Source organism: Crocuta crocuta, unplaced genomic scaffold (assembly GCF_008692635.1).
Source record: "Crocuta crocuta isolate KB4526 unplaced genomic scaffold, BGI_CrCroc_1.0 scaffold64, whole genome shotgun sequence".
NCBI lineage: Eukaryota > Metazoa > Chordata > Mammalia > Carnivora > Hyaenidae > Crocuta > Crocuta crocuta.
This window is the reverse complement of record NW_027530640.1, coordinates 4,646,594-4,674,292: the sequence shown is the minus strand read 5'-3', so window position 1 is coordinate 4,674,292 and position 27,699 is coordinate 4,646,594. Positions and strand designations below refer to the sequence as shown.

Here is a 27,699-nt window from a genome sequence, read left to right as displayed (position 1 = left end):
TGAAGTTTTCTGCTTCCAACTTGACAGTGGACCCAAAACATTTAAGGCTCCTTTTTCCTGGAATTGTATTAATATATCTTCATGTGAATCCTTCGGTCGGTCATGGGAATATGTCTCTTTTTGTGCCATTAGCCTCAGAACATTACCTTATTCTGTGAAGTTATTTTCTGCTGCATCTATTTCATTACTCTTTTCTTCCCTTTAATCAGAATTATACTTCTTCGTCTTTTAAAGTTAATAACGCATATAATGCTAATCAGATAGTGCTGGACAAACCATATCTACTTGAGCCACCAAACTCTCTCTCAACCCAATTACAGTCATTACCAAAAAACCCACAAATAATACACTTTTCTTAATTTAAAAAAGAAGACAATTTTGGGGCACCTGTTTGGCTCAGTTGGTTAAGTGTCCGACTTCAGCTCAGGTCATGATCTCACAGCTTGTGAGTTTGAGCTCCGCATCAGGCTCTGTGCTGACACTCTCCAGAACCTGGAGTCTTTTTCAGATTCTGTGTCTCCCTCTTTCTCTCTGCCCCTCCCCCACTCATGCTCTGTCTCTCAAGAAAACATTAGAAAAACAAAATAAAATTTTTTTTAACAAGTTTAGGAAATTGAGAAGTATTAACTATTGATTTTCAGATTATTATTTACATTTATAAGCAATACTTAGTAATATTAGAGGAAAATACAGCATGTGTTCATGGAGTCAAATCACTTTTTACTTACACTGGATTATATTAAAAATTATTCTAGAGTCATCATATTCAACATTGTTTTGGAATTTTTGGCCAATGCTGTGTAACAATAAAATAAAATAAGGTAGAATGGGGAGGATAATATCACTACTTACTTGTGCATATCATAAGAACATTTATCTTGAGGTAGGATTAGGATTTACTTAATGATAGCCAAAATCACAAAGGTGTGAGCTCAGTGTGAACTGACTCTTGATTTCAGTTCAGGTCATGATCCCAGGGTCATGGGATTTAGTCCCACATTGGGCTCTGATTTAAGCATGGCGCCTGCTTGAGATTCTGTCTCTCCCTCTACCTGTTTCACCAGTCGTGCTCTCTCTTTTCTTCTCTCAAAAATAAATTTAAAAAAATAAAATAAAAAATCACAGAGTTTGAGATTTAACCACATGAATATTTTAAATTTTCCTGTGTTAAATATAAAAATAGGAAAATGTGTGCCACTTTATAGTAGACTGAGTGTTGTTATCTAGTATTTGACATAAATTCAGTAAGAAAAAGCATATAAAGAATACCAAAATGTATTTTTAAAAAGAAGGAATACTAAGAATGTAATTAAAATTGTTCTCTTTATATTCGCGGATGATAAAATTTTATAACCTTTTTGGAAAGGACACTTTGTCGGTATATTTCAAAAACCTTAAAAATAATCATGTTCTTCCTTTAATTCAGCAGTTTTCTCTCTCTCCTCCTCCTCTCCTCCCCCCACCCCTATTCTTTTTGGATTTTCTTTGAGGAAATAATCAGATTGCCTGCAAAGGTTTATCTGTTAGGGAAGGGGGGCATGTTATTCATCATAATGTCATCATAAAAGATATACAACCTAAATGCCTGTCATTAAAGGTTTGGATAATGTGAAAATATACATATAATGGGGTTGCCTGGGTTAAAGCATCTAACTCTTGTTTTCGGTTCAGGTCATGATCTCACGGTTCATGAGTTCAAACCCTGCATCAAACTTTGCACTGATAGCACGGAGCCTGCTTGGGATTTGCTCTCTATGTACCCACCTCTCTGCCCTTGGTCACGCAGATGTACATGGTCACTCTCTTTCTTTCAAAAATAAACATTTAAAAAAAAATAAATATATATTATGGAATCCTGTGCCTCCACTAAAAACAGCTTATTTTTTTGTATGTTTCTTTCTGTGAACATAGATTATTATTCTGTCACCTGAAAAGGCAAATATAGTCATTTATCAATAAATGCAATGGTGATTTATGTTAATCTCCTGGAATAGAAGTGTATGCATCTTTTTGTTCTAAATTGCTTTTTGAAGAGTTGAATTGTCTTGAAAATAACAAGGCACACTTTTGTATTTATGTAGATATTCCTGATCAAGTTATAAGAGTTTTCAAAGCAGATCAACAAAGTTGCTACATTATCATCAGTAAAGACACTACAGCTAAAGAAGTTGTTTGTCACGCTGTTCATGAATTTGGTTTGACTGGTGCATCTGACACATATTCTCTCTGTGAAGTTTCTGTTACTCCTGAGGGTGTCATAAAGCAGAGAAGACTTCCGGACCAGTTCTCCAAATTAGCTGATAGAATTCAGCTCAATGGAAGGTGAATGTACTTTATTTCTAGATGTGTTTTTTTTTTTTTTTTTTTTTTTTTAATGAAGTAGAACTAACCTACGACGTTCTATTAGGTTAAGGTGTACAACATGTTTGACAGTAGTGTACATCACTCAGTGTTCACAATGAGTGTAGTCACCAGACAGTGAAATTACAGTGTTACTGGCTATCTTTCCTCTGCTGTATTTTCATCTCCATGAACTATTTATTATATAACTGGAAGTTTTTATACTTCTTAATCCCCCTTTCTCTAGATGTGTTTTTGAAGTTCATGTGTAAAAACAGAAATTTTCAGTAGAAGCATTATGTCTTAAGATGACCGAATTCTCTCTAAAGTAGTATTTCTCTTTTTTTCAGCTTTTCTTATCTCCGTAATTACATAAATGGAATCTCAGTGTTAGCTCTCATAAGGACTACCTGAAAGTGAAAGGACAGAGAGGGCAGTTTGCTTTGCTGTTTTAGGCCTCCTTCTGAAATAAGTCTTAGAACCACTGATGTAGTCCAGTCTGTTTTTTAGAGAGGAACCCAAGTGATACATAACTTTGTTTATTTGAGAATATATGTGTTAAATTATAAATTTGTTTTTAATAAGAATAAAATGTACTTGGGGGCTAAAGAAGGCATAGTTTTTACAGTTATTTTTCTAAGTAGTTTTCCTACTGTCCATATGCAGGAACATTTTTAAATTTTTTTAAATGAGCTCTGAAAGTATTTGATCAACCAGAAGATTGTTTCTGTAGTACACTTGTGCTTTCTCTGAGAATAATAGGTTCTTTTTAGGTACTCTCGATTCACACGTAGAGTGAAATCCTTAGAAACCTTACAGTTATTGCCTGTCACAAATGCTGTTGAGACAGTGGGTTGACTCTTCTTTGCCAGCTGCACATGGCGCTCAAGAGCACAGACAGCTGTGCGCAGCAGTCGGGGTGAATCCGAGCTCGGGCTGTGTGACCAGTTACTTAGTTTCTTTCTGCTTGAATTCTCTCATCAAAAAAGTGGGGATGATAATAAAGAGAAACTACCTCATAGGAATGTTACAAGAATTAATGACTTAGCCCACCCTATAAATGATTTAATTTTACTAACTGGTGTAATGGATCTCAACACATTTGTAGTGTTATTTCAGTCATGTGAATAGTATAAAGAAGAGATATAGTTGCTGGACTGTAAAAAATAGTTGGACACAAACTTAGGCTTGGATCAAGTTGTATATTAGAAAAGAATAAAGTAAAAACGACTCGTGACACAGCATGTTACCTCTCTGTCCCCAGCAACAGCCTTGTACAAGATATTTCCCAACTGTGAAGCTTGTCTACCTTTTAAGTGTTATAGAATTGTTGATGTAATAAGAAAATAAAGGTCTTTTTTATGATTGCTGATCAGTACCATTTGCTAGAATGAGGTTTTGTATTTAACAAGGGAGAAATCGTTAGTGCAAGGGTTTCTTTCCTTTACAGGTTTTATTACTCTTTGCTCCTCTTGGGAATTCAGAAATGAATAAGAAAATGAGTGTAGGAACAAATTCTGAATATAGTTTGTCGTTTATTCATGATGTCCATGAACAAATATTTATATAGTACCTACTAATACATACACAATTGTTGACACATTGTATGAGTAGTTTCATAAAATGGTTAGGCTCATGGAACTATCAACATTAGTTTTACTCTTTAAAGTCTTCTCTTTTAAAATGTTAATTTTCTGGGGCACCTGAATACCTCAGTAGGTTAAGTTTTGACTCTTGATTTCTGCTCAGGTCATGATCTCACGCTTCATGTGTTTGAGTCCTGTGTTGGCCTTTATGCTGATGTAGCCTGCTTGGGATTCTGTCTCCCTTTTTCTCTCAAAAATAAATGAACACTTAATGTTAATTTTCCATTTCATCTATAAGTGAATAGTCTGCTAATGTTCTTGACAAAATATTATTAACCATATAATGGCATTTTGACAAGTGATATGAAAAGTCCTCTTATAAATGTGAAATCACTTATAAAAACATCTGTTTTTTACTTTCAGGTATTATTTAAAAAATAACATGGAAACAGAAACTTTATGTTCAGATGAAGATGCCCAAGAACTAGTTAAGGAAAGCCAACTGTCCATGCTGCAGCTCAGTACCATTGAGGTGGCCACTCAGCTGTCAATGAGGGACTTTGATTTGTTTCGTAATATTGAGCCCACTGAATACATTGATGACCTTTTTAAGTTAGATTCCAAAACAGGAAATACTCACTTGAAAGAGTTTGAGGACATTGTTAACCAGGAGACATTCTGGGTTGCTTCAGAGATTTTAACTGAACCAAATCAGCTCAAACGAATGAAGATTATTAAGCATTTTATTAAAATTGCACTTCATTGTCGAGAATGTAAGAACTTCAATTCCATGTTTGCAATAATAAGGTAAGTTTGTACACATAGCTGTGTATAGTTGTATTAGACATGAAACTAATTTCTTGTCTGTTAACTGACTAGGAAAAGTCCAATTAATAGGTTTTTAAAGTATTGTTAGAGTGAGTATATTTTCCATTCTGCTGATAGTAGCTTTTTTGTTTGATGATTTCTTTCATCTTACATTTAAACTTTTGTTTGTTTGTTTTTTGTTTGTTTGTTTCTCTTCCTTTCTCTCCCTTTGATGGGTTGTACTCTCTGTGGATAGAAGCCCAGCAGTTGGTCTTTATCATCAGACTCCAGAATTGGGCATCTTTCAGTATCTCTTTGTGACTTGGCACTGAAAAGTCATGGTGTGGTATCAGTACTCTAACCTAAAATTGCTATTTTGAAACAACAGCAACAACAGTAATAATGCAATTATTTGGTGATCTCTGATTCATCAGGCACTGCCTGAGGTATCATTGGATGTGTTTTTGTTCAAGCAAGGTAGGCGTTAGAATTAGAATTAGAAAAATTCACAGTTTACAAAAGCCCAGAAAGTGCGAATGATTTTCTGAGCTGGGACTCTTCTTCTTCCTACTCAATAGGCTTGGCTTAGATTGGTAATTAATCTTTGACCCTCCCCTATAGTACAGTGGTGATCAATAGAGGGATTCCTATTTAGGAAGTCTGATTTTAAAGATGGGGGTAGTTGTAGTTTCGTGCATTTATAAGGCCATGTGCCTGTATATAGCAGTATATAATTACATCTTAATCCCATCCTCTTATGCCCCCCACAGAATTTAATTATGGCTTGCTCCTCCACTCACATGAGATAGAATCAGAATCTTTATAATCATAAATCTGTCACGGTAATAAGAAAGTTCTTTATGAAGTTAACCATTGGATGCACTTTAATTAGATACTTGAGGAATTTTGGGTTTGGGGGGATGTTTTTTGTTTATTTCATTTTTTGGAAAGAAGATTGAATAGAGCTTAGTAGTGACCTTAAGAATCAGCTGCACTTTATCTCAGTCCTGCCTGTCTGGTATAGTAGGAGTGTGTCAGTAGAAAAGTGAAGGCCACTTTTTAAATTTTGTTTTGTTTTTTTCATCTGTAAAATGCATTAATCATACCTCCTACTTCAAAGTTTTTAACAGCTGAGTCTAAAAGAAGGGAACAAAAATGCCGTTGATAAACACTCGGAATTGAAACTATGTAGGAAGCATAGAGTTTGAGAATTTGAGAGTTACAGGCTTAGTTTTGAAGTAGTCTGGAAAAAAACGGACACCAAGAGAGATCTTTGTGTAAAAAGAGATTCTAAAAGATAAATGGCTTAAGAGCCATAACTCGTGACCATCCTAAGTGTTGGGATAAAGAAAAGAGTCCAACCAAGAGATAGAGGATGGATAAAGGAAATAACAGACCAGCACAGTTAGGATTGTGTCATTAAAGCCAAGGAAAGAATGATTTGACAGAAGGTGGTAGACAGTAGCCCCAAGATGGTTAAGAGGTTTGTTTCAAAGAGCATTTTATTATACACATTACATATTTTCAGTAGTTCCTGAAAAATTCCTTGCTTCATATTCTCCTATTTTATGTTTAAGTATATCAGAGAAAATAAAGCACTTACTGACTTTTCAGCAGAGGTGACACAGGTGAATCAGTAAGTTCTGCCTGCTGTTAGATACTATATTTTATTTATTTGAGTTCTCTTTCTTCCTCTTGCTAAAAGTTGGTCAGTTTTGTTTATAATTTCAAAACAGTTCTTAGTTTCACTGCTCTTTTTTTTAATTTTTCTGGCCCCTATTTGATTCATTTCTGCTCTGAGATTTGTTAGTCCCTTTTCCTAAATTTGGGCTTAGTGTCTTCTTTTTCTAGTTCTTTGATGTGAAAAGTTAGAAAATTTATTGGAGATCTTATTATAGAAAGTTATCACTAAAATTTTGTCCTGGAAATGGTTTTAGCAGCATCCCATAGGTTTTGGTATGCTGTGTCTCCATTGTCCTTTGTTGAGAGATGCTTATTTCCCTTTTGATTTGTTCAAGGTTATGTTATTTAATTTCTATCCGTTGGTAAATTTTCACATTTTCCTCTTGTCAGTTCCTACTTTCAGACAATTCTGGACAGAAAAAAATACTTGGCATGATTTAAGTCTTTCTAAATTTGCTAAGACTTTTGCAGTTTAGTTTATAATCTCTCCTGGAGAATGTTCCGTTCATGCTTGAGAAGAGTGTATAATGGTGAAAGGCCTGTCCAGTGTATATCTTTTAGGCCCATTTGGCCTATGGTGTGATTCAAGTCCCATTTCTGTATTGATATTCTGTGTAGGTAATTAATCCATTTCTGCAAGGGGGTATTGAAGTCCCCTACAAGTGTATTGGTGCTTGTTTCTGCTTCAGGTCTGTTATTGTTTGCTTAATATAGTTAGGTGCCAAAATGTTGGCTGCATGTATATTTATGACTTTTATTTTTTCTTGATGAGTTGACCCTTTATCATTATGTAATGACCTTGTCTCTTGTTACCATATTTGACTTAAAGTCCTTTTTATCTGATACAGATATAGCTACCCTGCTCTCACTTGTTTTCCACTTGCATGGACTGTCATTCCCATACTTTGACTTTCAGCTTATCTGTGTCCTTTAAGCTAAAGTGAGTCTTTTGTAGGCAGCATATAGTTGGGTCTTGTTTTTTTATTCATCCACCCATTTGGTAGGAGAATTTCAGTTCATTAACATTGAGAATGATTACTGATATGTAGGGACTTTTACTACTGCCCTTTTATTGTTTTCTTGCTTTTTGTTGTTTCCTTGTTTATACTCTCTTGCTGTGTTCTTTCGTGAATTGATTGTCTCGTGTGCTGATGTGTTCTGGTATCCTTTTGTTTTCCCATGAGTCTACTATAGGTATTACTTTGTGGTTACAATGGGACCTATATGAAACATAACAGTCTATCTCATTCTGCTACTAACCAATCATATGCAAAACTCTACCCTTTTACTCCCCACCTTTTATGTTTTTAATGTCACAGTGTGCCTTCTTATACTGTGTATTCATTTACAAATTATAGTAGATATTGTCATATTGATAATCTTCTCCTTTAAGCTTTGTATTTTAGTTACTCAGTAGTTACCACATCATTATACTACAGTGTTGAGTTATCTGAGTGTGTTTTTACCTTTATCACTGTTGTGTATTTTTATATGTTTCTTGTTACTACTTAAGGTCTTGATTTTGAAGAATTCCTTTTAGGATTTCTGGTAAGGCAATTCTAATGGTGATACATTTCCTCAGCTTTGTTTTCTTGGGAAAGTACTTCATTTCTGTGGGCTAACTTTGCCAGACAGAGTATCCTTGGTTGACATTTTTTTTTCTTTAAGCATTTTGAGTATTTTATCACACTTTCCTTTCTTGTAAGTTTTCTGCTGAGAAGATCTGCTGACATCCTAATGGGTGCTCCTTTGAGGGTTATAGTCTTTTTTCTTTTGTTGACTTTAGAATTCTCTTTGTCTTTAATTTTTGACAGTTTTCTTACAGTGAGTCTTGGGAAAAACTATTTTGGATTGAAATAATGGGGTGATCTGTTAGTTTCATGACTTGCAAATCCAGATCTCTTCCCCAGCTTGGGAAGTTCTCAGCCATATTTCTTTAATTAGGTTTTCTCTCCCCTTCTCTCTTTCTTCCTCTTCTGGAACTCCGGTGATTTGGATTTGGGTTTTTTGGTGGTACCATAGGTCATGTAGGCTTCCTTCACACTTTTTTATTCTTTTTTCTTTTTCTTTTTCCACCTGAAGCTAGGTTATTTCAAAGTCCTGTTGTATGTCACACTGATTCCTTCTTCTCTTTCATCTACTCTGATGTTGAAACTATGCCATTTTTTCTTCATTGAATTCTTCAGTTGCAGAATATCCATATGATTCTTGTGATTTCTCTACCTTGGTTGAATTTCTCATTTTGATCATGTACTATTTTCCTGTTTTCAGTGAATTCTCTTTCTGAATTTTCTTACAGCTTATTGAATTTCATTAAAACAGCTATTTTGAGGGGCACCTGGGTGGCTCAGTCGGTTACACGTCTGACTTCAGCTCAGGTCATGATCTCATGGTTCGTGGGTTTGAGCCCCGTGTCGGGCTCTGTGCTGACAGCTCAGAGCCTGGAGCCTGTTTCAGATTCTGTATCTCCCTCTCTCTCTGACCCTCCCCTGCTCATGCTGTGTCTGTCTGTCTGTCTGTCTGTCTCTCTCTCTCTCAGAAATAAAGAAAAAGTTAAAGTTTTGGAAAAAAAACAGCTGTTGTGAATTCTTTATCAGGTTGTAGATCTTCATGTCTTTGGATTTGATTACTGGAGGATTAGTGTGAACTTTTGGTGATGTCATGTTGCCCTGATTTTTTCATGTTACCTGGAGTTTTGGATTGTGTTTTTGTTTTTTTTGTTTTTTTTTTTTTTCATTCAGTAGCAGTCACTTCCCAATTTTTACTAACAGTCTTCAGCATAAAAAATACCTTTCAACGGTGTTGCTATAGATTCCAAGGCTTTCTCACACATTGCATGGATACTGCTTCATGCTTCTTGCTCCCTCTTGTGGTAGAATTCTGAAGTTTGAATATCTTCTCTCTATCCTCCAGTATACTGTCAGCTGCTAACGGTCTCTTTTCTGTTTTCCTAAAGGTGGTGCTACAGCTCAGGTTTGTGGTTTCTCCTTTACACACAGACTCTGGCCTGTTTTCTACACCCCTTCTTTACCAGAGCTTGTCCTCAGGACCTAGAACAGTGAGCCAGCAGCAGAGTGGAAGAGGGAAGTGGGGGTATGAGTTGGGTGCAAGGTGCAGTATAGGTGCCAGTGGATCATTGGGGGACATCTGATGGCAAGATGTTCTCTGCGGCTCCCGGGTTTGCTTCCTGTTATAGTTCAGAAGAAGTCAGCAGGATCTGCATTCCTTTAAAGGTCCTTGGGCTGGGAGAAGGGGAGTGCTGGGTGTCTCATTCAGTTGAGCATCCAACCTAGGCTCAGGTCATGATATCCTAGTTGAGGAATTCACGCCCCTCATCCAGCTCTGTGCTGATAGCTCAGAGCCTGGAGCCTGCTTCCGGTTCTCCCTCCCTCCCTCTCTCTCTCTCTCTCTCTCTCTGTCTGTCTCTCTGCTCATCTCCCGCTTGCGTTCTGTCTCTGTATCTCTCTCAAAATTAAATAAACATTTAAAAAAATGTTAAGTCTTCCAGGAATCTTAAATGCTGCTCTCCAGTCTGCTCTCTTTCTCTAGTCATGGAGCTCCCACTTTAATGGATGTTCTGGGTCTAGATGTTACAAGAGTGAAATGAGCACTTTTGACAACATCCTACACAATTAGGGAAACCAGACATGTATTCACCAGCTCTCCCTCTCTCCTGTGGGAGAAATCACCAGCTATCTAGTTTAGCTTTCAACTATGCTGCCTTGGAAGAAGAGGTGATGCCAGCAAGATCAAGCTCTTCTCTTTACCTATTTGAGTGTATCCAAACCTTTTTGGTTTTCTGTTTTGTTTTACTCTAGCCGAGTGCTAGAACTTCTCTTCTGGAAACCTGGACTTCCACAAAGGCTCTCTCTTCTTTAGGTGACTGAGTTCTTGTTCTGCAGGCACTCCCAGACCACAACCAAGAGGAGCACAAACCACTTCATAATCTCCTGGAGTTCTACAACCATTACTGAAGTCTGTGTCTGTCTCTTACCAGTACGCTTGTAGGCAAGGCTTTCCCGAGGCCCCTTGGCAAGTGATGCTGGGTTCCACAGAGGCAGTACTGTTCATGAATAGATGCTAGACTTCTTTGTTTGGTTGCACAGATAAAACAGAGATATCTTACACTGTCATGATGCAGACATCACTGTCTGAATTCAAATTTTGGTTGAAATTTGTTTTCTAATCATTTTATGAAGAAGGTTTTGTGGAAATTCTATTTTCTGAGTATATTCAAAGTGTCTTTCTGTTGTCTTTGAATATCCATTTTAAAGTTTGACTTTAAAATTCTTGTGTCCCGTGTTACTTCTTGGTAACATCATAGACAGTAGCTCCATAACTAGCATATTACGTAGCTGTTCAGGTCTCTGAGATATCTCCCCATATTCTGTCCTTGACTCTGATGTTCCCTACCTTTACAATGGAGTTTCTATGTCTCTTTTAGTTCTGTGTCTGATTCTTTGGAACCGTGGTGCCTGTTGAGTCTGTAGATTCATTTGTTTCTGTAGCTTTCTCAAGTTATACCTTTGAATATTTTTTCATTTCCATTATTTTTGTTTCCTTCTTCAAAGATATCAGTTATTGCATGTTTTAGATCTCACTTCTCTTCCATATCCTTTATTTTCTCTCTAGTCCTTTTCAGGTCTGTCCATTGTCATTGATTGCTTTTGTTAATCCTTTTCTCAACATTACTTGCACAAGGTTGTAGCACTTTTTTTTTTCTTTTGTAGGTTCCAGTGTGGCTTTCGTTTCTGTGTTGGTTTTTATATTTCTTCCATTTCTTTTCTGAACTTGACTAGTTTTTAATAATCAACTTGTCTTACCATATTTCCCGTAAGCTCTTTATATCACTCCATTAAGCTCTTTATTGACTCTATGACTTCATTTGAAATCATGGCTAGATCATTGATTAGTACCAGTTTTATTTCATTGGTGGCAACATTTTTCTTATTTGTGTTCTTTATTTAGTTTCCCTGTACCACCTATTTGCAAGAGGTTCATGTGGGAGAGGATCCAGGGCATTATTTCAGGCTAACAGGAATTGAGCCTAAATGTAAATTGTTCCTCCCTCCCTCCCTATCTTTCCCTTCTTTCTTCTTCCCATCCTCCCATTCTTCTGTCCCTTACATGGAGATTGACAGCTTTGGGGCTGCTTACCACTCAGAATTTCTGTCTCACTGTTAAAGATATTAAGATATTGTCTCATGAAGATACTGTCTCACTGTTTACTTACCCTGGCATTTTCTGGTAAAGAACACAGTCCAGTCCCCACCTGATTCTTTTAGCCTATGGATTCTGTTGTGTTGTTTCCAATAGGGGATTGCTGCTCCTGCCTTTAGGGTGAGCTAGCTGCTTCAGAGAATTTTACCAGCTTTCATTAAGATTTTTAGCTGTGGACATTCTTTTTCAGCATTTGGCATTCTCCTATTTAATCTTGACTATTAGCAACCTTTTAATGTGTTTAGGAGTTACAGATATCTCTTAGTTACTGAGACTTACAGTTCCTTGGAATGATTTCTGAGAGGCCAGAAAAAAACAAAGATACCTTAACTCCACACCTTAAAATGAGAAGTCAAGAGAACATTTTAAGTACAATGGTGTGTGTAAAACTTAGGTGCCTAGGAGTAAAGAGGGGTTAACTGGCAAGAAAATTGAAGCATTATATATGCAGGATTCCTTTGGCAGCCTACCTGCTGGGTGGTAGTGTAGACATAAAGGGATAAGGAGGAGCTGCAGCCTAATAGGCATGTTTTTGAAGGGAGGGTTGAGTTTAAAATCCTGTCAGAAGAAGACATTGAATATAGGGAGTCCTTGAGGAACAGGATTAGAAGCTAGAGATTTGGACGCATTTGAATCAGGGACATGAGAGAACAGAATCTGGGAAGGAAGGTTGCCTCAGCTCTAGCAGTTATTATAGCAGTTGTGTCCAGCATTATTTAAGCCACGTTCAAAATAGATACTGTCTCCATAAAGTTATTTCTAAGTAAATCAAAGAAAACAATGTGATATTTGAAGTGTTTTTTTTAATATTTAAGTGTCTCTTTTATGGATATTTTGTTTGTCTTATACATGCAACCTATAAAAGAAAGGCTAGAGTATACAACTATAGGCAAGTAATGTAGCACCTTTGGAAGAAGTTTTCCTGACTGTAAGATCAGAGAGCTGCTTTTATTTTATTTTTTCCTGTGATTCTGCTCTCTTCATTTCAATATATTAAAACTATGTCCCTATTTATTTTAGCTTTATTAGAGGAACTTATTGTATATGCTTTACTGCCCTGAGTCTTCTCCCTTATCCAAGTCCCTTATTAATGTTTTTATTCTCATCTTTGGCAGTGGCTTGAACCTGGCATCTGTAGCACGACTCAGAGGTACTTGGGAAAAATTACCAAGCAAGTATGAGAAACATCTCCAGGATCTACAAGACCTTTTTGACCCATCTAGAAACATGGCAAAATATAGAAATATTCTTAGTAGTCAAAGCATGCAGCCTCCAATTATTCCACTCTTCCCTGTTGTCAAGAAAGATATGACATTTCTGCATGAAGGTATTTAAAAGTTTTTTGAAAATTAGTGTGTTTAGCTTGAGCAAATTCCACAGAATTGTGATTCATTATATTTAATATATTTTTCAGCCTTTTATGTCACAAACGCTTTACGTAATTAATTGAAGCAAATTTTAGAAATCAAAACCCACGTATTACAAAAACAAATTCCTTCTGCATTCAAATATAAATTTGACTTATGCCCACATCAGACTGTTTAATCATATTTTTTATTTTGTTTAGTAATAGTTTTCCATCCAATCTTTTTTTAATTGAATTATTCAACACATACAATACAGAAAAGTGCCCATAACAAGGGAACAGCTAAATGAATTATGATCGAGCAAACCCTCATGTAACCAATACGCAGGCCAAGAGTAAAATGTTGCCGGCCTCCCAGGAGCCCCATTGACCCCCCTCACTATAACCGTCCTCACTCTCTTCCCCGAGAGTAATGACTGCCCTGACTTCTAATACTCTGGTTTAATTTTATCTGTTGCTGAACTTTATATAAATGGAATCCAGAATATATTTGTTTTCTTACAATTTGGTTTGGTTTGGTTTCTGGCTTATTTTAGTCAACGTTAGATTTATTAAGATTTTTCCAAGTTTTTGAGTGTAGCTGTATTTTATTTTCAAAATCTAGTATTCCATTACCTGAATGCAATACAGAGGATTTATCTGTTCTCCTGATGAGCATTTCATAGTTTTCCACTGTTCACCTATTATGGATAATGCTGCTTTGAATATTCACATCGTTCAAAGTGGAATTTATTATGGATGTGATATTCATATAATCAGCTTTAGAAAACAGTTTGGCAGTGTCCAGCAAAGTGCAACACTGGCAGTGTTATTAGAGTTATTGTTTGTCACCAACACCTGGTAAATTCATTCTTTTTAATTTTACCCATTTCAGTAGTGGTGCAGCTTAATTTGTATTTCCCTGATTATTAATGAGTTTGAGCACCCTTTTATATATTTGTGTGCAGGGTTTTTTTCCCCCGCTAATTATCATTTCAGGGTTTTTTGTTTATTATTTATTAGGTTTTCTCTTGTTTAATATATTTTTAAGGATTTCTTATAAATCCTGGGTTTAATATGATTTGTCTTTTGAGTCTCTTAAGGTTATCCTTCAATAAACAGCACATTCTTAGTTTTAAAAGCCTAACATATAGATCTTTTAGCATGTTTTGCTTCCAGTCTCCCTGAATTATTTTTTGTATATGGTATTTGTTTTAGTCTGGTAACTTGCTAACTATGTGCTGTTTTACTATTTTTCTAATGTTATACTAGGCATTATATTTATACTTAGTTGATATTAATTAGGTTAATATTCATTAGTACTTTTCTCTGTATTGGGCAATGCAGGGAATTTAGACAACTGAAATTCCATTTACTCACCTACCAGTTTACATGCACGTGTCATGCCTTTAACGTCTACATGATCTTGTCTGTCATTTAGTGAAGTCAGTATTTATCTATATCATGATGATGCTACTGTTTTTATTCCTCTCTGCTCTTCAAAGCTTCCATGTGGTTGGGGTTTTTTGTCTTCCTTTACATACTATTTATTATTTATTTAAGTGCAAGTCTGCTGGTGATGAAATCTCTTAATTTTGTTCATGTAAAAATATCTGTATTTCATATTCATTTTTAAGGCATAATTTTGGTTCTCAGTGGTCTTTGAACATTTTAAGAGACCATTTCATTGCGACCTGGCTTTCATTGTTGATATTGAGAAGTCATTTGTCAGTGTTATTTGCTGTTCCTGTGATTATATTCTGCCCTTCTTCTAATAGCTGCTTTGTAATTTTCTCTTCTCTTGGTCTCTTTTTTTAGTTTTGCTGTGATGTAACTAGGTATGGCATTTTGGGTTTTGTTTGTTCTAGTCCTGATTTGTTTGTAAAATGCCTTCATCAGTTTTGGAAAATTCTCATTGGTTTTGTCTTTAGATTCCTTACCTATCCCCTTCTGACCTCTACTTAGGGATTTTGACTTCACCTCTATTGGACCTGATGACCACCTCTAATTGTCTCATACCCCCTTTTATCCATTTCTCATCTTTTTGTCTTAACCATGCTTCATTCTGGATATTTTCTTCCACCTTACTGTCCAATTTATCAGTTCTTCAATTATGTGTAATCTACTATTAAATATATCAGTGAATTCTTAGCCAGTTACTATGTTTTATTACGTTTGCAGTTTACATTGTTTTATCTCTGTGTTCTCTGCCTGAGTTCTTAGTGCTCTTCTACATCTTTGCACATATTCAACATAATTATTTTAAAGTCTCTGTATAATAACTCCATCCGATGTGTGTCCTTTTCTGTTGTCTTTGTCTCCTGTTTTCATTCATGTTATCTCTTCTCCTGATGCCCCTCGTTATTTTTGATCAAATGGATGTGTGTATAAAAGATTACAGAAATAATCTGAGGTTTCAGACGATGTCCCATTCCTCCAGAGAGAAATAAAACTTGCTTTTGCCAGGCAGCTAGGTACGGTAGCAGTCCAGAGTCACCTTAATCCATTTTCACATTTCAAGATAATTTAACACTGAACTTTTATCTTGGTGACATCAAGTTCATCCTTAGTTCCAGAATAGTCCTTCAAGATCCCAACCCAAAGCATTGGAGGTTTACCAGGACTTGAGGAGTTTTCTTCTAACCTCAGAAGTCAGGGTGTCACTGCTTAGTTTTTTTTAAGTTCATCATGCTCTTTTTCTGAATCAGTAGATGCTGTTGGGGTCAGAATAACCCTTTCCCAGATCTTCATTCTTCTTCCAAATCTTCACTACCTTGATAGCTTTTTGCTGACCTAAAATACTTGTTTTTTCTATTTTTTGCTCAACTTTTCTAATTATTCTCAGCCAGAAGGTTGTTCTCATTATCTAGTCTGAGTTCCCTCTCTTTCATTATCACTCCTTTTTCATAAGGAAATACTCTGATAGGCTTCAAATATATTTTTCTGACTTACTCCCTCAAGACATATTTATGTGATTTGGAGGTATTTTGGATGGTTATTTTGTTACCATCTCACATGTTGAGACCCTGAACAACTCATATGTTCAATGTATGGATGTTATTTACCATGAGAAAGCAGACCGCCCTGTGTTTCAGACACATTTCGTTCTCAGACTTGCCCTTAGAGACTTAGAGTTCCTTAGAGGCATCTCAGGGGCTACCAGAGTAGATAAATGGGGTCACAGAAACTATTAAAGATAGATGTGAAAAAGAAGCACAACCAAAGAGAGTCACATTGCCTTTTAAACATACAGTTTTTGCCTGTAGTCTGAAGTTAGTAAGCCAACAAATGGGTGAAGTCTGGTCTCATAGCTACCTTCTTCAAAGAAAAGTAGGTCATTTTGAAAGTTGTGTGATTTTTTTTTTTTTTTCCCTCAGAGCCCTAGTAATCAGAACAGAAATAAAAATTATGGAGCTTATAAGCTAGCAAATTTATGTTGGTGATGAAAGTCATAATTGTAAATTCAGATTTCAGTAAGAAAAGATGAATGGCAGACTAGGCAGTGTTTACTCTATGAGCCAGTCACCTTAATTTAACTAACAATTCCCATTTGGGAAAGCAGATCTACTCTTACTTAATCCCCCTAGAGAACCCTTCCTTTTTAAGAACAGTCAGAAGTTTTCATGGGATATATTCCACTTGCTAAATGTTGACAACTCATCTAACACTTTTTTAATGTTTTATTTTAATCTTTTTTGATGATTTTGTCTGACCTATGCATTATTTCAAAGTATATTGTTCAATTTTCAAACATTCGGAGATTTTATAACTTTTTTTGAGAGGGACGGAGAGAGAGCACAAGCAGGGTAGGGGCAGGGAGAGAGGGGGACAGAGGATCCTAAGCTGGCTCTGTACTGAGATCAGAGAGCCCAACGAGGGGCTTGAACTCAAAAACTGTGAGATTGGGACCTGAGCCAAAGTCAGACACTTAACTGACTGAGCCACCTCGGCACTCCTTACAGGATTTTAAACCAAGGAAAGCTTACTGGGTTAGTTAAGCCCATAGGTCACTCTTTGTGACCTCTGGCTGAAGCCTGAGTTTTCAAGTGCGCTACCCTGCTGCCCAAAAGAGCAGCTGCAGGTACCTGACAGAGTGGCTGAGCATCTAGACAGTAAGATTTAAGGAGTCACACATTTTACAGATGTGCCTTTAACATCACAAAATTGGTTTTAGAAGCTATGTAGCTTATCAACTTCCAGTACTTATAATCACTACTCCCATAGGAATGGAATTCCTCCCGGTAGCTCATTGCCTGTGATCACAGTTGAACCATGTATGCTTTTATTGGTCCTTAAAAACAGAAGTGGCAATTTCATAAAGACGATTCTGATTTGTGCCCCCAAGAATAACTTGACTTTTGCTTACTTTGTATAAGTATTTTAATTTTGAAAACAAAAAAGTTGGTTTTATTTCATAGGAAATGACTCCAAAGTAGATGGTTTAGTGAATTTTGAGAAGCTAAGAATGATTGCCAAGGAAATCCGTCAAGTTGTTCGCATGACTTCTGCTAACATGGACCCAGCTATGATGTTTCGACAGAGGTATGGCATTGAAGTCTGTAGAAGTATTACAGTGACATCAAGTGATACAATATTAATATTTATCAGTAACCATTTCCCATTTGTTATGCACTGTATGACCTGCTTTATACATGTCAGTCTCCAGTAATCATTTATCACAGCAGCCCTTTAAAGGTAGGTGATATGGGTTTCTATGTACATGTGAAAAACTGATGCTAAGAGCATTTAGGTAATATGCCCAGGATTATGTAACTTGCTGAGATTTGAACTCTGGTTCTGTATTACTTTTTGGAGTACGTGGATAATTCTGTGTTGTTATTGTTATTGTTATGGTAAATAACTGACTTAAATATAAGAAAATCCCTCATGTTTACTAAAGTTATCTTGGAGGACAAATCTGGTTTTCAGTCTAATTTGTAAAGTATTAGTTTGCACACACCTTTTATTTTTATTGAATATTTTTAAAGTTGTGTTTCTATTAAAGTCATACTTTATCCTTTTAAAATATATTCTCTTCCTCAAGCCGTAGTACTACTGTTTATTTGTATGCAAGTTCTTTAGCAGAGTTTAGAAAGTGCAAATGTAAGCATGTTCCATCATTAATAAAAATGGAAAATTATATTTGTATCCCATATTAACCTGATCTTCTAAGAATGAATGCATTTTTAAAATACATTTTTAATGTAATAACAAAGACTTTCTCAAACTGAGTAAAACTTGGAGAGAGTGTGTTGTCAGGCTCTTCTCAATAATTTTTATAATTTTCAGAGTAAATAGATACTAGGGTTTTAATTTAAGGGACTTTCTTCCGGGCCTCTGTGTATAGCTTCAGTGCATAAGACTTTTAAAAATGAAATAGGCACTAAGGTAGGTACAGTTCCTCCAGCTTAAAAAAATACACTCTAGTAAGGAAACAAAAACACTTCTTTATTTAAAAATCACAGGTGGAATTTTTGTAATCAAACAGTATCACTGTGTGTCAGGATAGGGTTTGTTTTATTTAAATTACTGTTCAGGAGTCGTCGTTTTTGTAAGTAGTTGATCTGATAGTTGCTCTAGTATAGAGATCCTCAGAGAACAGACACGGGGTGGTGTCACTCTCCTCTTCCCTGCTCATCCCACTCTACCCTTGAGAATCCGACATGTAAGGAGACATGTCATTGCTCAACAGTGTGGAAGCAGAAAATCGTAAGAACCAGGGACCAGAACAAACTGGAGGGTTTGTTGTTTGTTTGTTTAAGTTTTTGCCTTTGTTGCATGTTTCTGTACACTGGCCCCGTTACTGCCTGTCGTCTTATGTGGACCTCCATTTACTCACACGTTAGCACCCTCGTTCCCGAAAACATAATGGATTTGTGCCCCTGCGAGACCAGTAAATAACGTACTAAGTACCAGCTATGCTTCAGAAATGAACAAAGGAGGAAAAACCTAATGAGGAGTTAATAAACTTGGTTATTTTCTGGGACATCACCTGGGCTAGGAGAAAATAAAACATTCATAATTAGATTAGACAAATTGAATTGGATTGAACTTTTCCTGAATCACTTTTCTTTTTTAGCCAGTACTGAAATGCACTTTTTTTTTAAGCAAGTAATTATCCATTTTTGTGGTGTATATTATATAGTGTGGAAAAAGTAATCTCTTTTATTCTAACAGTAGTCAACAACAGGCCTTGGGCCATCTGCAGCACACTGAGGCCAGTGGGGACGAAAAATAAAATGAAAAACCATCTTTATTCAGTCCATTTTTAGTATAAGGATATACAGTATCTTACTCTGATGATATACTTTTACTTAAATTTCAAGTTGACTTGTTGGTCAAAATTTGTTTTAAAGTACATTATCAGAGTAATTTCTACACTTAGAAATGACATTATAAATCTTTATGTTCCTTGTAGCTTCATCTTGTCACTGAAAGGAGTGCTCAAAATCCTTCAAAAAATATTCAGAAATTCTCTTCCTTAAGTTAAGGTTTACTTCCCTTAAAAACTTTAAATTAAAAATTTATAATTAGTGTTTTTTTCTTAAGTTTCTTATTAACATAAGCCTATGATATGAATTAGATACTAGAAATATAATTTGCCTAAAAGCATATTTTAAAGAATATTGTGGGTTTGTTGGCCTCCGGTACATATCCTAATTCATTTTACCCCCTCTGGATTCCATTAAAGTCATTTTACTGTTAAGCTACCATTTTTCCTTGGTAAAAATTTTTCTGTTCTGTTCTGTCTCCATAGTTTCTCTGACTCTCACTTGTCTTTTTTCTGTGCTTTCCTATTCAAACCCATGCGTCAATGTTTGTGGCTCTTGCTTACAGGAAGAAGAGGTGGCGGAGTCTGGGGTAAGTGTAGAGATGAATGCACCTGAACCAGGGGTTGTGCAACTCTTAACACGTACTGCATCCTTTTCGTTAATGCACGCGGATAAACTAGCATGCATCCTGTTAACCTTGTCAACCTACGCTCCTCACAAATGCCTTTTGCTAACAAGGTGAAAATAGTAATAGAACTAGCTTTTTTCCCCCCTGGACTTTTCCGTTGTTGGTGTCCCGTAAGTCCCTTGTAGATTTTAATTTAGCAGGGTAAATTAAAAGAGGATGATAGTACATACTTGTTGTGTGCTTGCTCTGTGCCATATATTGTCCTAAGCACTTCATAAAAATTATTTAAATCTCCATCCACCCTGTGATATAAATTCTGGTATTGTTATGGTGCAGGTGGGGAAGACAGACATGTCTCATTTCTTACAGCTCCCTGATGATAGCTCCAGATTTAGGTAGTCTCATTCCAGAATCCATGACATTTTCTTTTTCTCGAGTGCCATATTTTGGGGAGGCTGCTTGGCTCAGTCAGTAGAGCATGCAATTCTTGATCTCATGGTCATGAGTTCAAGCCCCACCACCTTGGGCATGGAGCCCACTTTAAAAAATTATTCACATGCCTTATATTATAGAAAATAAATATGTAATTACATAAAAATGAACATTTGTTTATAAAGCTTATGTTTCCATTAATTTTCCAAAAAGAGGTAGCCCTTATGCAAACTATACTATAAAATTAAGTCAGTAAATGTTTGAAATAGAAGATGATTTTAATTCCTCAGATCCACTAATACCATGTGACACAATACTGATTGGATTTTATTTTAAAGTTGTACCATTTTAAATAAGAGACTCCCTTATCTGTACTACAGTCAGGGGTGCCTGGGCAGCTCAGTCTGTGGAGCATTGGTCTCCATGTCATGATTGAAGCCACACACTTGGAGCAGAATTCACCTTAAAGAAACAAAAAACAAACAAACAAAAAAAACCCACTGTAATATATTCTGAAACTGCCACCTTTGCTGTTGGGGTATGTTCAGATCTCTGCTTATTCACATAGATACCTCTTACTTAGAACCCTAGAATGTTTAGGACCTCTGTAGTCCTATCGTTTTTAGATGAAGAAAGAGACGGTTTTTGTGAATGAAGGGATTGCATATGAAGGATTTTGTTATTTTAAGACTAGAGTGAATCATGAAGTCAGATGCTTTAATTACACACAAAAAGGGTTTTTCTGTGAGCCACTTACTTGAACTTGAGTCTTGTTTTATTTGTGATCCTATTTTCTGTTGAAGTTTGGTAAACTTGAATTTCCTTCTACGTTCTTCCTTCTCTGTGTTTTTCTCATGTGTTTCCTTCTGTATTCTACATTTATGTCTTGGTCTTTCCTGGTTCTTTTCACTAAAAACAGAAATTGGTTCCTGGTATTACTATTATGAAAAAGAAGATTTGGTCCGTACATCCTACTGGGAATTTGGGGTGTTGAATGACTTAACGTAACACATTCATTGTTCAGTTTTAGGGTTGCAGTGTATGATGCTTGCAGATGGTAGGCATTTTTATTATATTATAGCATTATTCTGTTTTGAAAGTAGTTTAGAAGACATTTTACTCTCATTTATTACAATGTTTTCAGTTACTAGAATTTTTTTTCCTAGATNAAAAGTAAGACGTATTCAGTGAACAAGTCACTTAAGTCATTTTTCTGATTGGTTCATAAAATAATGGTGTGTTCAACAACTGAAGATGCCTTAGATTCAAATAAATGCATAAAAACCAAGTGCCATTTATATATATATATATATATATATATATAAATGGCACTTGGTTTTTATGCATTTATTTGAATCTAAGGCATCTTCAGTTGTTGAACACACCATTATTTTATGAACCAATCAGAAAAATGACTTAAGTGACTTGTTCACTGAATACGTCTTACTTTTTATGCTTATTAAAAGAGCTCTTATGTAAATTTAGATATGTATTTTTATAACACCCTTTTACATTGATTAAAAGAAAAATGTGAGCACATTACATTGGTTTATTTAAAATCTCACAAACTTGTATTTAGAATATGAATCTTCTGAGTTACAAGTTTCTGAGTGTTTTTCTCTGTGCAGTATTTTTTGTCTGTGTGTGCCATCAACTGTGTCAGTGATGGAGTATTTCTTAAACAAGCCAAACAAACATTAAAGGAGTAAAAACTCCTGCTGCTGGCCTCTTAGCTTTGCTTTGCAGGTAGATAGAGCTAGCCTCCTTTTGACAGCTGCCCTGAGAATGTTGTTGAACTTGTCAGACTCACTACCTTCTTATAATCATTTGGTTACTGGAGATTAAAAGAGTAATTCACTGATGTCATTGGATTTTCTTCCCAACCATTCTTCAAGTTTTGAAGTTTCTGTATGTACAAGGAGTAACAACCATGTCACAGATTCTACCTGACCAGTAACAATCAAAAAGTTGCTTTAGAATGTAAGACACATCTTGATTCAAAGATAAAAAATTGTGAAGGAAAAAAAAAAACTGTAACGTGTCTACAACGTTTGTTTTGCCTAATTTACAATGAACACATTAGGGTTTTAGTGTCTGTTTTAAATAGTATGTGAGCACTGAAGAACAAATTGTTCTTTGATTGTGGTCTGCATTCAGAATATTTGGGGGTATATTATGAGGCTAATTTAGAAAACGCATAGATAACTTTATTATTTTGGAATTAGAATTGCCTTTAGAATAAAAATCATTTAAGAACTTTGTGTTTCTAGCCTCGTTAGAAAGGACAAATAGCATTGCTTTTCCTGTTTTTCATTGGTTCCAGATGTGGCCATTAATAGAGGTTTGCCACGAAGAGGTTGGGTGAAGCTGTAGTTTGTTTGAACTATGGTTATTTCTACCCGGCTTGCAGTTCGTCACAGAGGCATTGCAAAGAAAGCTTCCAAGTCCCAGATCCTCAGTCCTAGAATCACATATTGCCTAAGCATTCTGTGTATGAGTGGAAGATTGAGTGGCTTTCTGGTCTCTGACTATGTGGGTATTGAGTATAAATGCCTATTTTTCTTTCTGGTTGTTCTCTTTGAATTTGGGCCAAAATCTCCTTAGTGGTAAAATTGGTTAGCATGCTCAGAGAGGCCTGCTATAGACAGGAATGGTGATGGCTATGGCATGTCCAAAACAGCACAGATAAGCAAAGCTCCTGTAGAAACTCCCTTGCTGAAGAATCCTCGTGTAGAGATCTGGCTAAGGATGGACTTGTTCTGACTGAAGCTCTTGCCATATTTTCAGAGTGTGGATGGCCCCTAGCGGCCACTGTTTACTTGTCCCAGTTGTGCCATGGGTTGCATAGGCACAAACACAGATCCTGATGGAATTTGTTGCTGGGGGCGGGGGGCTGGGAGAGGGGGCAGGGGGAGAAATTATTATCTTATTCTTTCGAATTCTGCACTTTGCTGAATCTTAAAACTTAGAACATAGCCATGTGTGCCATATGACTTTGCATTAATGCTCTTCATCTTTTAACTCATTTGCATCAGCATGCAGTAGCATTAACAGAACAAAATTCTTTTAATCTTCAATCTGCCATGTGTAATTCTTATCTTGACTGTCCCTCACTGTGATATCCATCTTCCTACAGGTCATTGAGTCAAGGCAGCACAAACTCAAACATGCTAGATGTCCAAGGAGGTGCTCACAAGAAAAGGGCACGCCGTAGTTCTCTGCTTAATGCCAAGAAGCTATACGAGGATGCCCAAATGGCAAGAAAAGTGAAGCAGTATCTTTCCAGTCTGGATGTAGACACAGATGAGGAAAAGTTTCAGATGATGTCATTGCAGTGGGAGCCTGCCTACGGTACCTGTAAGTACAAGTTTTCACTTACTGTGATGTTAAATAGCATAACAAAATAGATATTTATTTCTCTACAGTTAAGCTGAAGGCCCATGAAAATTAACTCTCTCAAAAAGATTTCTGACATACCCTAAGTATCAGGTGATCTTCTTATCCAGATACTGAATTCTGTCCGTTCCTAATTGCAGTGTATAGTAAATTGAAGGTTAACACATTTTTAAGAAAGCATTAGAGGGGCTCCTGGGTGTCTCAGTCAGTTAAGCATCTGACTTTAGCTCAGGTCATGATCTTGTAGTTTGTGAGTTGAAGCCCCACATTGGGTTCTGTGCTGATAGCTTGGAACCTACTTCAAAATTCTGTTTCCCTCTCTCTCTGCCTCTCCCTTACTTGTGCTCTCTTCTTTCTCTCTCAATAATAAATAAACATTTTTTAAAAAGTTATTAGAAAGTCAAGACCACTAGGTGGCTTGGTTGGTTAAACGTCTGACTTTGGATCCTCTCTCTCCTTCTCTCTGCCCTTCCCCTGCTTACATACATATGCACACATGCACTCTCTCTCACAAAAATAAACATTAAAAAAAAAATCATTAGAAAGTCTTCTTATAAAAACTGGAACATTATAGAGGAGCCCTTCTGTTTGAGAACATTTTTATCTTCATCCCTAAATAAAGAGTAAAAAATAAGTGAATCTTTTGCCTTCATTAAATTTCATAGATAATAATTTTTGCCAACTAGAAAGTGGAAGAAATTTAATTGAAAGCTTTATAGGTAATAGGTGTTAGTAAGGTGAAATAAGAAAAGTGAGGCACACTCTCTTATTACTAAAATACTGGAAATGTGAGGGACAAAAGAGCCTATTCTCAAATTAAAAAAAATTTTTTTTGAATGTTTTTTTTTTTTTAATTTATGAGAGAGAGAGCGTGAGCAGGGGAGGGCCAGAGGGAGAGGGAGGTACAGAATCCGAAGCAGGCTCTGACCTAGCCATCAGCACAAAGCCCCACATGGGGCTTGAAACCTGAGCCAAAGTTAGACACTTAAGTGACTGAGCCAACCACACGCCCCTCAAAAAAATTTTTTTTTTAATTACACACAGATTTCTCCCAGCATTTGTAAGTAGAGCGTTCCTATGAAATCTTTCATAAGCCAAAATGACATAAAAGGAAGAAGCAGTTACCATTAATTTCTATGGAAAAAAAATTGAGTGTTCCCAGACCCAAAAAATAACCTCTCTTAGGTTTTTCTGATACATTAGGACACGTCTTACTAACAGATGCAGGGAATAAATCTAGATAAAGCACAGACGCTCACAGACACAGTTGAAATTTATGATAGTTTGATACTGAGGTGCTGAGTGTAGTTTCTGCAAAAGTAGCTTGTTGGCTCTGTTCTCACCGCTTGGGGTTTACAATACCTCTGTAGACGAGGGTCCTCTTTGAATTTATTTGTGCTATTTGGGCTAATTTCTAATGTAGGTATTTTATAAAAGCAAAATGGAGTAATGAAAACTTCTGAAAGCTGAGAACAGCCATGTGAACCACCAAGGGTATATGTGTCTGGGTCAGGGAAATCCTGAGGTGTAAGAGCAGAAATCCAAAATGGTAAAATACACTATATTGTAACAATCAAAAAACATGATTAAGTTATAAGCGGATATTATTTTACACATATATATGATTAAATGTTATGCCAGTAAAAATTCCACTAGGATGCTTAGAACTTGATATACTGCTGACAATAAAGTTGGCATACAGCCAAAAATTGATTTAAGAATTTCAGATACAAAAAAATAAAAATAAAAAAAGTAAAAATTTCAGATACGACAGTGAATTTAAAGTACAAAGTAACAAGCCATTCAGTAAATGTTGTAAAAACAGTACCTTGCACACTTGTACCCATAGGAATTGAGTATGATGGAAAACACACTTATTAAAGGATGAAGACTGAGTTGGAGTGTCATTTATTATTTTTGAGCAAGGTTCTCTTTGTCCTAGTTGTTTTTTTTTTTTAATATTTTTATTTCTAGGAGAGAGAGAGAGAGAGCGTGAGCAGGGGAGGGTCAGAGAGAGAGGGAGACACAGACTCTGAAATAGGCTCCAGGCTCTGAGCTGGCAGTCAGCACAGAGCCCGACGCGGGGCTCGAACCCATGAACCGCGAGATCATGACCCAAGCGAAAGTCGGATGCTTAACCGACTAAGCCACCCAGGTGCCCCCTCTTTGTCCTAGAATTCTGTTTCCCCAAGTGTGTAAAACTTAAGGATTGATGGTATGTTTTATCTCTTTCCACAGAGAAATTTTTTTCTACAACCTATTACATTAGGAGAAAGAAATAATAAAAGCTAACAATTATTGAGAGCTTTGTGTATGCCAGCAGTCATTAGACACTTTACAAACATTGCCATTTACTCCTTAAGTTGCCTGTCATGTGTCAGGTATCCAATGTATTAGCGTTGTATTCCATTGGGAAAATGCACCCAAAAAACCTGTTTATACAAAGATATTGCAGAATACATTACAGTGGAGAAGAAATCATTCAGATACTAAAATGCTAGAGAATAGTCAGGTATATGGTTTCCTTATCAGTACAAGGAATAGTAGATGGCCATTAAAAATAATAAATGAATATAGACATCGAAGGATCTAGGGAAATTTTTTACTATATTTGAGCTATTAAGAATAGTGTCAGCCATGTGAAAATGGTACATGTCAAAAGTACAGATTGAAAAAGTATATAGAATCTTAAGATTTACTCATGTTTCAAGGATCAAAGCCATATATATAAATATATATGTATTCTGACCCTATTTAGAATGATGGTCAAAATTACGCTTCCCCAAGTAACTCAATATAGACTTCATCATCTTATGGTTGGGGAACACAGTTTAACCTTTCTTCAGTCAAAAGCAGAAATAATATTTATCTTTTGTTTTCATTATATGCTTTTTTTATTCCCTAAATCTGATTTGGGTTATTCAATAGCATAAAAATGTTTTAAGCCTGACTTATTGTTAAACTGCTGGGCGCAAAATGATGCCATGTACCTACTTCTGCATCCAGTCTCTCTGTTTTCCTCACCCTCTCACACACCTGCATACTTTCCTCATGCCCACCTAGACTTAACCGGTCTTTTCTCATAACACTAAATGGTGTCTTTCACTACATATTTAGTACTGATTTAAAATGAATAAACTTGTGGGGGTCTTTTTTAAATTAAGTTTGATGATAATTTGATTCATTTGTGTATTCCTTTAATTTGACCTGAGAGTCTATTTGATTTCTGTTGCATAAGTTATTTTTAAACACTTAGGTATTTTTTAGTTTTAATGATTTTTCAAATGATTAAACCTCAAGCCTATGTAATAGTTGATTGCTAGCATTTTAGAATTTGGTTCTTCATAATAATCAGTACGTATGTGGGTTTTGGCCGTCATCTATATTTAAAGTGGCTTCTTAATTTTTTTCTTTGTACTATAGCAGTTAAAATACAGTGTCGGTTGAGAACTGATTAGTATTGAGAGAAGGGGGGAAAGTGTGTTTCATGAGTTGAACCCAAAGCTTATAACTCTTTGGATTTAAGTAGTTGAGGAGCTGCTCCACATTATCCGCCAGGAATCCCTTCAAGTTTTGATTTCTGAGATGTCTCCTAATTCTTAACACTCAAAATATACTCTCTAGACTCTGATAATAAAAGCATAGTAGATAACTATTATAGCCATGCTGAGACTGTGTGAATGTGCTAATTTTGCTTTTATCTTGGTGTTTAAAACAAATAAATCATGGGGGTCACCTGGGTGGTTCAGTCGGTTAAGTGTCCGACTTCAGCTCAGGTCATGATGTCACGGTTCAGGAGTTTGGGGCCTGCGTCAAGGTGCTGACAGCTCAGAGCCTGGAGCCCGCTTTGGATTCTGTGTCTCCCCCTCTTTGCCTCTCCCCACTCATGCTCTTTCCCTCTCAAAAATAAATTAAAAAAAAAATCTTGAAAACCACGTCATGGAGTACTGAGATTGGACCTACATTGAAACCATCCTGAATTACTGGCTG

The 27,699-nt window shown here is 36.2% G+C and overlaps 1 protein-coding gene across 5 annotated transcripts in view; it reads left to right on the top strand.

The window, feature by feature from the left end:
• Positions 1-27,699, top strand: part of RAPGEF6 (Rap guanine nucleotide exchange factor 6) — a 201,739-nt gene that overhangs the window by 155,968 nt on the left and 18,072 nt on the right. For 3 of the 5 annotated variants that reach the window (XM_077768585.1, XM_077768583.1, XM_077768586.1), the window contains 6 exons: positions 2,082-2,322; positions 4,350-4,733; positions 12,752-12,963; positions 17,400-17,523; positions 19,819-19,842; positions 23,450-23,670. In XM_077768585.1, the coding sequence (XP_077624711.1) occupies positions 2,082-2,322; positions 4,350-4,733; positions 12,752-12,963; positions 17,400-17,523; positions 19,819-19,842; positions 23,450-23,670 (1,206 nt within the window). The remainder of the gene's footprint in view (positions 1-2,081; positions 2,323-4,349; positions 4,734-12,751; positions 12,964-17,399; positions 17,524-19,818; positions 19,843-23,449; positions 23,671-27,699) is intronic. The other 2 variants (XM_077768584.1, XM_077768587.1) reach the window with 1 other exon arrangement.